At 36.9% G+C, this 13,228-nt stretch overlaps 1 protein-coding gene across 1 annotated transcript in view; it reads left to right on the plus strand.

Annotated features, from left to right (window-relative positions):
- The window catches only part of wdr41 (WD repeat domain 41), a 34,117-nt gene that overhangs the window by 7,910 nt on the left and 12,979 nt on the right, over positions 1-13,228 (plus strand). The window contains exons 3-8 of the mRNA XM_061907895.1: positions 646-761; positions 1,399-1,447; positions 4,748-4,876; positions 4,954-5,016; positions 5,086-5,197; positions 9,533-9,595. Coding sequence (XP_061763879.1) covers positions 646-761; positions 1,399-1,447; positions 4,748-4,876; positions 4,954-5,016; positions 5,086-5,197; positions 9,533-9,595 — 532 coding nt within the window. The remainder of the gene's footprint in view (positions 1-645; positions 762-1,398; positions 1,448-4,747; positions 4,877-4,953; positions 5,017-5,085; positions 5,198-9,532; positions 9,596-13,228) is intronic.

Below are 13,228 nucleotides of genomic sequence, written 5' to 3' on the forward strand. Positions count from 1 at the left end.
AAATTTTGTAGGTCACTATTTCCCAGGAGCATATTGTACCTGAAGGGCACACCACGTTTTAGGTCATTTTTTTCCCAGGAACATATTGTACCTGAATGCCACACTACGTTTTAGGTCATTTTTTCCGCCAGGAACATATTGTACCTGAACGCCACACCACCGCAACAATACAAATTTTTTAGGTGACTTTTTCTCAGGACGTTATTGTACCTGTATTTAAGTTGCAATGGGCAGACAACCTACTGTACCTGAACATCACTTCAATGGGATACATGAGTGTTTTAACCGAAGTATTCAAGATTACTTGGTGTACTTGAACGTCACTTTGTACCTTTAATGCAAAACAGTACCTTGACATGATACGTCAGTCGAAGTATTGAAGATTACTCAGAGTACTTGAATGTCACAACAGTACAAGTGTTTGGGTTGTCTTTGTCGAGATTACCCACTGTACCTGAACGCCACATCAGTGAAACTAATGCTATATTTACAGTATGCCAATTACTTATAATGAAATAAATGTGAAAAAAATCGTGGAAAAAGTGTCCAATTTGACGACTGACATGCATATCGCATTAGCGGCTGTCTGACTTTGTTAAGCGGCTCTACTTTTTTGTCCTCCTCCTTTCCGTCTTACATCGGCAGAAAAGCGGCGCGCTGTGCATCGGCGAGGAACAGCCCAAAAACTGCTTCACTGAGCTGCAAGTGCTGAGGGGACATTTTGACATCGTTCGATTTCTGGTGCAGATTGATGACTTCAGGTAAGCCCCCCCCCCCCCTCAAACCCCCCAACCCCCCCCCTCCGGCTGATTGACAGGAGAGTCTGGACCCCGCGGGGAAGTCGCAGAGCATGACAGGAGCACCATCATCACCCCCGACTGTACAGTAGCCCCACACACACACACACACACACACACACACACACACACACATCTGTTCTCCTCGCCATGGTCCAATAAGTCTGTATAAGTGGGCAGATTGGGATTTATAACACAACAAAGTGTGTGTGTGGGACTTCACGCCCGGCGTCCTCCAGTAATAACTCCGTCCTCAATGTCCTGGCCACACACACACACACACACACACACACACACACACACACACACACACACACACACACACAAGTCCGCAGTCGGGGGGCAAAGGCCAGAAAATTCCCTCCAGATTGCTTTCCAAGTCTGAAAACGTGTCACCTCGGCTTTTCTCATCTCTTTTTATCCGCCTCATCCTGTGCGTGGGGACGGGAGAAGGGGGCCCGGGGGGGGGAAACAGGGGGGCCAAGAGCAGGGTCAAAGGGTACAGATATTCTTTTAAGACCTCTCGGTGGCAGACGGGAAATGGACTCTAGTTACTTCCCTCCGAGGTGTTGATGATGTGTGTTTATTTCCCCCCACCCAGATGTGCGTCCGCAGGAGATGACGGCCTGGTGCTGGTCTGGAACGTTGAGGTAATGTCGCCGCACTGCAGGGGGTCTCTTACTTCTCTGACCCCAGTCTTCGGTGCTCTTGTCAAATAGAGGATCTTTGCCTCGTGTTTTTAAAGTAGATCCTTAACAAGGGTGGAGTGCTTGTGTCAAATAGAGGATCTTCGCCTAGTGTTTTTACAGTAGAGCAGGGGTCGGCAACCTTTACCACTCAGAGCCATTTTGACCCATTTCACAAAATAAAGAATAAAGACTCTTTTGAAATTTAAAATGAAATAACTCAGCGTACAAAGTTTTTTTTTTTTGCTTTGTGCTATGTATAAACCCGGGGTCTCAGACATGCGGCCCGCACCTTAGTATGAAAATTTAATATTAGTGCGAGTTTTATTTGAATACCGCTTGACATCACATTTGCCAACCATTTCAATTTTTCCGGGAGACTACCGAGTTTCAGAGCAACTAATTCTCTCGACTGTCTGCTGGTTTTCACCCAAACAACAATAATAAGGGCGTGCCATGATGACAATGCGTTTAGCGCCCTCTACAACCGTAACAAACAGCTTACCAGCTCATTCACATGTAAGGGACTTCTGCAAACACACATAGGCGACTGCCAGGCATACTTGTTCAACAGCCATACAGGTTACACTGAGGGTGGCCATATAAACAACTTTAACTCTCTTACTAATGTGCGCCACACTGTGAACCCACACCAAACAAGAATGACAAACACATTTCGGGAGAACATCCGCACTGTAACACAACATAAACAAAACGGAACAAATACTCCGAATCCCATGCATCCCGAACTCCTCCGGGCTACTTTATACACCCCCGCTACCACCAAACATCCCCCCTCCCACCCCTGCCCACCTCAACCGACTAACGCTGGTAGTGTAGTGGGAGTGTATAATGTAGCCGGGAAGAGTTAAGGATGCATGGGATTCGGGGTATTTGTTCTGTTGTGTTTATCAATCAATCAATCAATGTTTATTTATATAGCCCTAAATCATAAATGTCTCAAAGGACTGCACAAATCATTACGACTACAACATCCTCGGAAGAACCCACAAAAGGGCAAGGAAAACTCACACCCAGTGGGCAGGGAGAATTCACATCCAGTGGGACGCCAGTGACAATGCTGACTATGAGAAACCTTGGAGAGGACCTCAAATGTGGGCAACCCCCCCCCCCCCCCCCCCCCCCCCCCTCTAGGGGACCGAAAGCAATGGATGTCGAGCGGGTCTAACATAATACTGTGACAGTTCAATCCATAGTGGCTCCAACACAGCCGCGAGAGTTCAGTTCAAAGCTTTAGGAGTGGTCGGGTTAGGTGGTAGCGGGGGTGTATAATGTAGCCCGGAGGAGTTAGGGATGCATGGGATTCTGGGTATTTATTCCATTGTGTTTATGTTGTGTTACAGTGCGGATGTACTCCCGAAATGTGTTTGTCATTTTTGTTTGGTGTGGGTTCACAGTGTGGCGCACATTAGCAAGAGTGTTAAAGTTGTTTATATAACAACCCTCAGTGTGACCTGTATGGCTGTTGAACAAGTATGCCTTGCAGTCACTCGAGCGTTGTGTCAGCAGCCGCACACTAGATGTGGCCGGCCGGCAGCCAGATAGCATAGTACTAAAGCGGACGCGACGATACGGTCGAGAGGACGTCTAAGGCATTGCCATCACGACACGCCCTCAATATTGTTGTCCGGGTGAAAATCTGAGAATGTTATCCTGGGGAGATTTCTGGGAGAGGCACTGAAATCCGGAATTCCTCCCGGAAAAATGGGGTCAGCAAGTATGCGGCTGAGCCACATCGGAGTGATCCAAGAGCCGCATGCGGCTCTGGCGCCGTGGGTTGCCGACCCCTGCAGTAGATCCTAAACAACGATAGTGCTCCTGTTATATAGAGGATCTTTGCCTAGTGTTTTTACAGTAGATCCTTAAAAACAGTAGAGTGCTCGTGTCAAATAGAGCAGTGGTCCCCAACCTTTTTGTAGCTGCGGACCGGTCAGCGCTTGATAATTTGGTCATGAAAAAGGGAGTTTTTTTGGGGTTGGTGCACTAATTGTAAGTGTATCTTGTGTTTTTTTATGTTGATTTAATAAGAAAAAAAAATTAATCGATAAAAAACAAAATAAAAATTAATAAAAAATCATTCTGCGGCCCGGTACCAATCGAGCCCGGTGGTTGGGCACCACTGGTCTAAAGGGTAACACATACAAAGAATGATTAAGAGACATTTAGGCAATATAATGTGCAATAATATGTATAATGTTATATATAATATAATATACTCTACATTGTGTTATAAAATAAATATACAACCACATTTAAATGGACTATTAAAACAGTCCATTAAAAATGAATGGTGCATAAGCACTGTTGAGTTAGACATTGTCTATGTCTCCCTCTGGTGGCAAGATAGGGTAACTACCACGTGACAGGAAGTATGTCGCTATTAAAAAGGGCGAAATAATCATATCGTCTTGCGGAAACATTGTTGCAAACAAGCAAAAACAATTTCAAATGTGGACTCGTCCGACCACAGAACACTTTTCCACTTTGCATCAGTCCGGCGGCGTTTCTGGATGTTGTTGATAAATGGCTTTGGCTTTGCATAGTAGAGATTTAAGTTGCACTTACAGATGTAGCGACAAACTGTAGTTACTGACAGCGGTTTCCTGAAGTGTTCCCGAGCCCATGTGGTGATATCCTTTACACACTGATGTCGCTTTTTATCCAGTACCGCCTGAGGGGCCCAAGGTCCGTAATATGAGCGTAATATTTTTACAGATTCTCTGAACCTTTTGATGATATTACGGAGCGTAGATGGTGAAATCTCTAAATTCCTTGCAATAGCTGGTTGAGAAATGTTGTTTGTAAACAATTTGCTCAGGCATTTTTCCACGTCCTTGTTTGTGAATGACTGAGCATTTCATGGAAGCTGCTTTTATACCCAATCATGGCACCCACCTGTTCCCAATTAGCCATGTTCACCTGTGGGATGTTCCAAATAAGTGTTTGATGAGCATTCCTCAACTTTCTCAGTCTTTTTTGGCACTTGTGCCAGCTTTTTTAAAACACGCATCAAATTCCAAATGAGCTAATATTTGCAGAAAATAACAAAGTTTAGCACTTTGAACGTGAAATATCTTACATTTGCAGTCTATTCAATTGAATATAAGTTGAAAAGGATGAACAAATCATGTTATTTAATTTTTATTTACCTTTTACTCGCGGTGACAACTTCACGGCTTTTAGACAAAGTATACAAATGTGAAGATTTCCCTGACATTTAGTTTATTGTGTCGCTGGCGTCAGACAGGCGAGAGGCTCCAGGAGCTGAGGGGTCACTCCCAGCAGATCACCGCCATCGCCGTCTTCCGCCGCCAGGACGAGCTGACGGCGCACACCTGCCTCATCACCGCCTCCTCCGACCGCAGTGTCAGCGTATCCTCACAGGGGGTCGCCAAAGACCCATTTTTTTTTTCTCTCTCTCTGCCTTGTCCTTAACCCGCCGCCCTCAGTTGTGGGACCCGGACACGGGGAACCGAGTCCAGACCGTTCTGGACCTGCAGTCTTCTGTCAAGGTAGTCGGGTGTTGTTGATTTTGTGGTGAGGCGTGATTGTGGGCGGACAGGAAGTGACACGTGTGTCAGTGTTTGCTGGTGTTGGAGCACCTCGGCGTGTGGCTGTCCGGCGGCGAGGAGCTGTGTGGGTGGAGCCAAGACTTCCGGCTACAGTGTCACGTGGACAAGCACAGCGACACAGGTGAGCTGATGCCAAGGTTTTATTTTTTTATTGTGTGAACGCTCCAAACATTCACATGCTTTTCTATTTGGTGTTCTTCTTCTCCACACTTTGACGCGCTCTACCTTCCACATGTTTCACCCGATTCAAAGCGTTTCAACTTCAAAGTGTTCAGCCTATTTGGGAGCCGTGGGCTTTCCCTTGATAAATTCCCCAAATTCCCGGATTATCCCAGAATTCCAGGTTTCCGGGGACATTTTTCCCATTCAGAATGAATTGGCCATTTTTCAAACTTCCACCATTTTCACATTTTTCACCCGATTCAAAGCGTTGCAACTTCAAAGTGTTCAGCCTGTTTGGGAGTCGCGGGCTTTAGCTTGACAAATTAAAAAAAAAATTCCCAGATTTGCCAGAATTCCAGGTTCCCGGGGACATTTTTCCCATTCAAAATGAATTGGCCATCTTTCAAACTCCCACCATTTTCACATTTTTCACCCTATTCAAAGCGTTCCAACTTCAAAGTGTTCAGCCTGTTTGGGAGTCGCGGGCTTTTGCTTGACAAATTCCCAGATTTCCCAGAATTCCAGGTTTCTGGGACATTTTTTCCCATTCAAAATATTTTGGCTATTTTTCAAACTTCCACCATTTCCACATTTTTCACCCGATTCAAAGCGTTCCAACTTCAAAGTGTTCAGCCTATTCGGGAATCGCGGGCTTTCCCTTGATAAATTCCAGAAATTCCCGCATTTCCCAGAATTCCAGGTTTCCAGGGACATTTTTCCCTTTCAGAATGAATTGGCCATTTTTCAAACTCCCACCATTTTCACATTTTTCACCCTATTCAAAGCGTTCTAACTTCAGAGTGTTCGGCCTATTTGGAAGCCACGGGCTTTCCCTTGATAAATTCTAGAAATTCCCAGATTTCCCAGAATTCCAGGTTTCCGTGGACATTTTTCCCATTCAAAATCAATTGGCCATTTTTCAAACTCCCACCATTTCCACATTTTTCACCCGATTCAAAGCGTTCCAACTTAAAAGTGTTCAGCCTATTCGGAAATCGCGGGCTTTCTCTTGATAAATTCCAAAAATTCCCAGAAATCCAGGTTTCCGGGACATTTCTTTCCTATTCAAAATGAATTAGCCATTTTTAAAACTCCCACCATTTTCACATTTTTCACCCGATTCAAAGCGTTTCAACTTCAAAGTGTTCAGCCTATTTGGGAGTTGCGGCCTTTCCCTTGACAAATTCTAAAAAAAAAAAAAAAAAATCCCAGATTTCCCAGAATTCCATGTTATCTAGGACATTTTTTCTTATTCAAAATTAATTGGCTATTTTTCAAACTTCCACCATTTCCACACGATTAAAAGCGTTCCAACTTCTAAGTGTTCAGCCTATTTGGGAGTCGTTGGCTTTCCCTTAATAAATTCCTGGATTTCCCCGAATTCCAGTTTTCCAGGGACATTTTTCCCATTCAGAATGAATTGGCCATTTTTCAAACTCCCACCATTTCCACATTTTTCACCCGATTCAAAGCGTTTCAACGTCAAAGTGTTCAGCCTATTTGGGAGTCGCGGGCTTTAGCTTGACAAAAAAAAAAAAAAAAAATCCCAGATTTACCAGAATTCCAGGTTTCCGAAACATTTTTTCCCATTCAAAATTAATTGGCCATTTTTCAAACTTCCATTTCCACATTTTTCAACCAAATCAAAGTGTTCGAACTTCAAAGTGTTCAGCCTATTTGGGAATCGCGGGATTTTCTTTGACAAATTCAAAAAAAAAAATTCCCTGATTTCCCAGAATTCCAGGTTTTCCGGGACTTTTTTCCCATTCAAAATTAATTGGCCATTTCCACAATTCCCATAGTCTTCAACCCACTCAAGCTATTGCACCTTCCACACATTCAACTCATCCTGGACATTCAAACTACCATTTTTCCACGTTCAACAAATTTCCAGGAATTCCCGTAACCTATTTTGTAACCTATTTTACCTTTTTTAACTTAAACTACTCCTTTCACATTTTTCAACACATTTCAACCATTCCAGCATCAAAACATCTTAATCAGGAAAAAAATTCCAGTTTTCCCAAAATTCCAGGAATTCCCTAATACCATTTCTCTATTAAAAAGGTTACTGCTTCAACATTTCTCAACCGATTTGAAAAATTCCAAAACCAACCATTTTTTACCATTTTCAAAGAACATTGCGTTTTTCCCGGAATTACCAAATTTTGGGGAAAATTCCCATTGAAATCAATAGGACATTCTTCAAACCATTCCACCTTCAACTCATCCTGGACATTCAAACTACCATTTTTCCACCTTCAACAAATTTCCAGGAATTCCCATTTTTTGTAACCTATTTGACCTTTTTTAAGTTAGACTACTCCTCTCACATTTTTCAACAGATTTCAACTGTTCCACCGTCAAAACATTTCTTCTTAATCAGAACAAAAAACAAAGTTATTTGAACTGGAAAAAATCCCGGTTTTCCTGGAATTCCAGGAATTCCCTAATACCATTTGTCAATTAAAAATGTTACTACTTCAACATTTCTCGACCGATTTGAAATATTCCAATACCAACCTTTTAAACTCATTAAGAATTTTTTTTTGCCATTTTCAAATTTTGGGGGGAAATTTCCCATTGAAATCAATGGGACATTCTTCAACCCATTCAAACCATTCCACTCTCAACTCATCCTGGACATTCAAACTACCATTTTTCCACCTTCAACACATTACCAGGAATTCCCATTTTTTTGGTAACCTTATTTCACCTTTTTTAAGTCAGACTACTCCTTTCACATTTTTCAACACATTTCAACCGTTCCACCATCAAAACATTACTCTTAATCAGGGAAAAAAAAATCCAGTTTTCCCAAAATTCCAGGAATTCCCTAATACCATTTCTCAATTAAAAAGGTTACTGCTTCAACATTTTTCGACGGATTTGAAAAATTCCATTCAGAACATTTTTTTTTACCATTTTCAAAAAACATTCCGTTTTTCCCGGAATTACCCAATTTTTTGGAAAATTCCCATTAAAATCAATAGGACATTCTTCAAACCATTCCACCTTCAACTCATCCTGGACATTCAAACTACCATTTTTCCACCTTCAACAAATTTCCAGGAATTCACGTTTTTTTGTAACCTATTTTACCTTTTTTTTTTTAACTTAAACTACTCCTTTCACATTTTTCAACCGTTCTACCATCAAAACATTACTCTTAATCAGGAAAAAAAATCCAGTTTTCCCGAAATTCCCTAATACCATTCCTCAATTAAAAAGGTTACTGCTTCAACATTTCTCGACCGATTTGAAAAATTCCAATACCAACCTTTTAAACTCATTCAGAACATTTTTTACCATTTTCAATTTTTGGGGGAAAATTCCCATTGAAATCAATGGGACATTCTTCAACCCATTTAAACCATTCCACCTTCAAACTCATCCTGGACATTCAAACTACCATTTTTCCACCTTCAACAAATTACCAGGAATTCCCGTTTTTTTGTAACCTTATTTTACCTTTTTTAAGTTGGACTACTCCTTTCACATTTTCAACACATTTCAACCGTTCTACCATCCAAATATTACTCTTAATCAGGAAAAAAATTCCTGTTTTCCCAGAATTCCAGGAATTCCCTAATACCATTTCTCAATTAAAAAGAACCTTTTCCAGGAACAATATTTTATTATAACATCATATTTTTACACTAGTATGTTAATAAGTTGTTTTAAACAATATTTTATTGTAACATCATATTTTTACACTTGTTTATTAACTCATCCTGGACATTCAAACTACAATTTTTCCACCCTCAACAAATTTCCAGGAATTCCCATTTTTTTGTAACCTATTTTACCTTTTTTAACTTAAACTACTCCTTTCACATTTTTCAACATATTTCAAGCGTTCCACTGTCAAAACATTCCTCTTAACTAGGACAAAAAAGCCAGTTGGTTTACAAACTTGAAAAATATCCGTTTTTTCTGAAATTCCGTAACACCAATTTTTGATAAAAAAAAAAACTGTTATTACTTGAACAATTTCAACTCATTAATTCTGCTTTTCCCCAAATTTCCAGGAAGTTTCCATTGAAATGAAAGTGATATTTTTCAAAGCATTCCAACATCAACACATTCCACTCACCCTGGACATTCAAACCAACATTTTCCCAACTTTTAAACCAAATTCCGTTTTTTCCTGGAAATTCAAAGTCTTCAACATTCCAACATTCACACTACATTCTGTCAGCATTTCACTTCAACTTCAGCCTTGGAGCATTCACACACTTATTCCTTCCGGAATTGTCTCTTCTAGTTGTTGTTACGTTTCTTTTGTGCGCAGGAATCAGCGCTCTGATCCAGCTGCCCAACAACTGCGTCGCGGCCGCCATGGACAAGACCATCGGTAAGACTTTGTGGTGTGACCTTTTTAAAGGGTTTGCGGTTGTTATGCTTCCAGTCGAGACGATTCTTTCTTTTACTGTCATTGATAGGAATAATTACTGCTTTTTTACCTTGGTATTTGTCTTTAATAATCAACGTTAATAAATATTTATAAGATATGTATTTATATGAAGTATATATAGTATTTAAATACATCTTTTTATTTTTTATTTGGGTATTTGTATGGTTAACCAGCATAAGATAAGTAAGAAATTATGTAACATATTTTTACACTAGTATGTCAATAAGTTGTTTTAAAACAATATTTTATTAGAACATATTTTTACACTTGTATGGTAATAAATTGTTTTAAACAATATTTTAACATATTTTTACAATAGTATGGTAATAAATTGTTCGAAACAATATTTTATTAGAGCATATTTTTACACTTTTATGTTAATACATTGTTTTAAACAATATTTAATTATAATAAGTGTAAAAATATGATGTATATTATGTTGATTTTACACAATTTTTTATTAGAACATATTTTTACACTTGTATGGTAATAAATTGTTTTAAACAATGTTTTATTATAACATATTTTTACAATAGTATGGTAATAAATTGTTCGAAACAATATTTTATTAGAACATATTTTTACACTTTTATGTTAATACATTGTTTTAAACAATATTTTATCATAACATATTTTACACTTGTATGTGAAAAAGTTGTTTTAAACAATATTTAATTATAATAAGTGTAAAAATATGATGTATATTATGTTGATTTTACACAATATTTTATTAGAACATATTTTTACACTTCTATGATAATAAATTGTTTTAAACAATGTTTTATTATAACATATTTTTACAATAGTATGGTAATAAATTGTTCGAAACAATATTTTATTAGAAACTATTTTTACACTTTTATGTTAATACATTGTTTTAAACAATATTTTATCATAACATATTTTACACTTGTATGTGAAAAAGTTGTTTTAAACAATATTTAATTATAATAAGTGTAAAAATATGATGTATATTATGTTGATTTTACACAATATTTTATTATAACATATTTTTACACCTGTATGTTAAGTTGTTTTAAACAATATTTTATTATAACAGGTATTATAAAATTATATTAAACATTTTTTTAAATTGTGTGTATATATATATATATATATAAAGTTATTAAAACATGTTTTAATTATATATTTATAAAATTATATGAAACATTTTTATATATATTAAAAAATGCTTAATATATATATTTTTAAATATATATACAGTTGGGCAAAAAGGTATTTAGTCAGCCAGCGATTGTGCAAGTTCTCCCACTTAAAATGATGACAGAGGTCTGTAATTTTCATCATAGGTACACTTCAACTGTGAGAGACAGAATGTGGAAAAAATATCTAGGAATTCACATTGTAGGAATTTTAAAGAATTTATTTGTAAATTATGGTGGAAAATAACGAGGAGTTGAGTTTATACCAAAATGGATACATGGATGATACAGCAGAGGATTGGGAGAATGTCATGTGGTCAGATGAAACCAAAATAGAAGTATTTGCTATAAACTCAACTTGTCGTGTTTGGAGGAAGAAGAATACTGAGTTGCATCCCAAGAACACCATTCCTACTGTGAAGCATGGGGGTGGAAACATCATGCATTGGGGCTGTTTTTCTGCTAAGGGGACAGGACCATTGATCCGTGTTAAGGAAAGAATGAATGTGGCCATGTATCGTGAGATTTTGAGCCAAAACCTCCTTCCATCAGTGAGAGCTTTGAATGTTTGACCAAATACTTATTTTCCACCATATTTTACAAATAAATTATTTAAAATTCCTACAATGTGAATTCCTGGATGTTTTTTTCCACATTCTGTCTCTCACAGTTGAAGTGTAGCTATGATGAAAATTACAGACCTCTGTCATCATTTTAAGTGGGAGAACTTGCACAATCGCTGGCTGACTAAATACTTTTTTGTATATATGTATATATATATATATATATATATATATATACAGACAAATATATATATATATAAAACTTTGCTGATTAACCACAAAATACCAAAATCTAAATTATATCTTCATTTTTTAAAATGTATATATAATGAAAAATATATATATATAATTTGTTTAAGTATACATATTTATATATACACGTGTGTATATATATATATATACATATACGTATATGTGTGTGTTTATATATGTATATATACATCCCTACGGGTACTCCGGCTTCCTCCCACTTCCAAAGACATGCACCTGGGGATAGGTTGATTGGCAACACTAAAAATTGGCCCTAGTGTGTGAATGTGAGTGTGAGTGTTGTCTGTCTATCTGTGTTGGCCCTGCGATGAGGTGGCGACTTGTCCAGGGTGTACCCCGCCTTCCGCCCGATTGTAGCTGAGATAGGCGCCAGCGCCCCCCGTGACCCCGAAAGGGAATAAGCGGTAGAAAATGGATGAATGGATGGATATATACATATATATGTATAGATATGTACATATGTATACATGTATGTATGTATGTGTATATATATATATAAATATATGGATGTGTGTGTGTGTGTGTGTATATATATATATATGTATGTATGTATGTATGTATGTGTATGTGTGTATATATGTATGTGTATGTATATATATATATGTATATATATATATATATATATATGTATGTATGTTTATATATGTATGTATATATGTGTATATATATATATGTATGTATGTATATATATATATATGTATATATATATATGTATGTATGTATGTATGTATATATATATATGTATGTGTGTATATATATATTTATGTATATATGTGTGTGTGTGTATATATATATGTATGTATATATGTATGCATGAGTTTATATATATGTGTGTGTGTATATATATAATATAATATGTGTGTGTGTATATGTATATATTTTAAAAATGAAGATATATTTCAGATTTTGGTATTATGTGGTTAATCAGCAAAGTTTTATATATATATGCATGTATGTATGTATGTATGTGTGTGTGTGTATATGTATATATATATATATATATATATATATACTAAATATATATATATACTGTATATATATACTAAATATAGAAAGAATATATCTATAAATAAATATACACATATACATATGTGGTTAATCAACAAGTTAATATAAATATAAAACAAATTGTGTACTTATTATGTACTGTGTGTATATATAATATATATATTCCTTGAATACCTAAGTATTTTTTAAAAGGCAACATATTTTCTATTTTCGTATTTATGTGGCTAATTAAGTTAAATTGCAGTTAATAAAAATATATAAAATATATATTCATATTTATTTTTTATTTTTTTATATCAAAAGGCTTAGGCTGCTTCCGCCCTTGTCCTTATCTCGGATAAGAAGAAGAAGAAATGTGGAAGTAGTTTACACCCTGGACAAGTTGCTACCTCATCACTCACATTCACACACTAGGGCCCATTTAGTGTAATATTGTTTAAAACAACTTCTTAATGTAAAACTGTAAAAATATGATGTTTTAATAAAATATTGTTTAAAACAATTTCATAAACAAGTGTAAAAATATGAAGTTACAATAAAATATTGTTTAAAACAACTTAATAAAGAAA

This window comes from Nerophis ophidion, linkage group LG08, assembly GCF_033978795.1.
Source record: "Nerophis ophidion isolate RoL-2023_Sa linkage group LG08, RoL_Noph_v1.0, whole genome shotgun sequence".
Taxonomy (NCBI): Eukaryota; Metazoa; Chordata; class Actinopteri; order Syngnathiformes; family Syngnathidae; genus Nerophis; species Nerophis ophidion.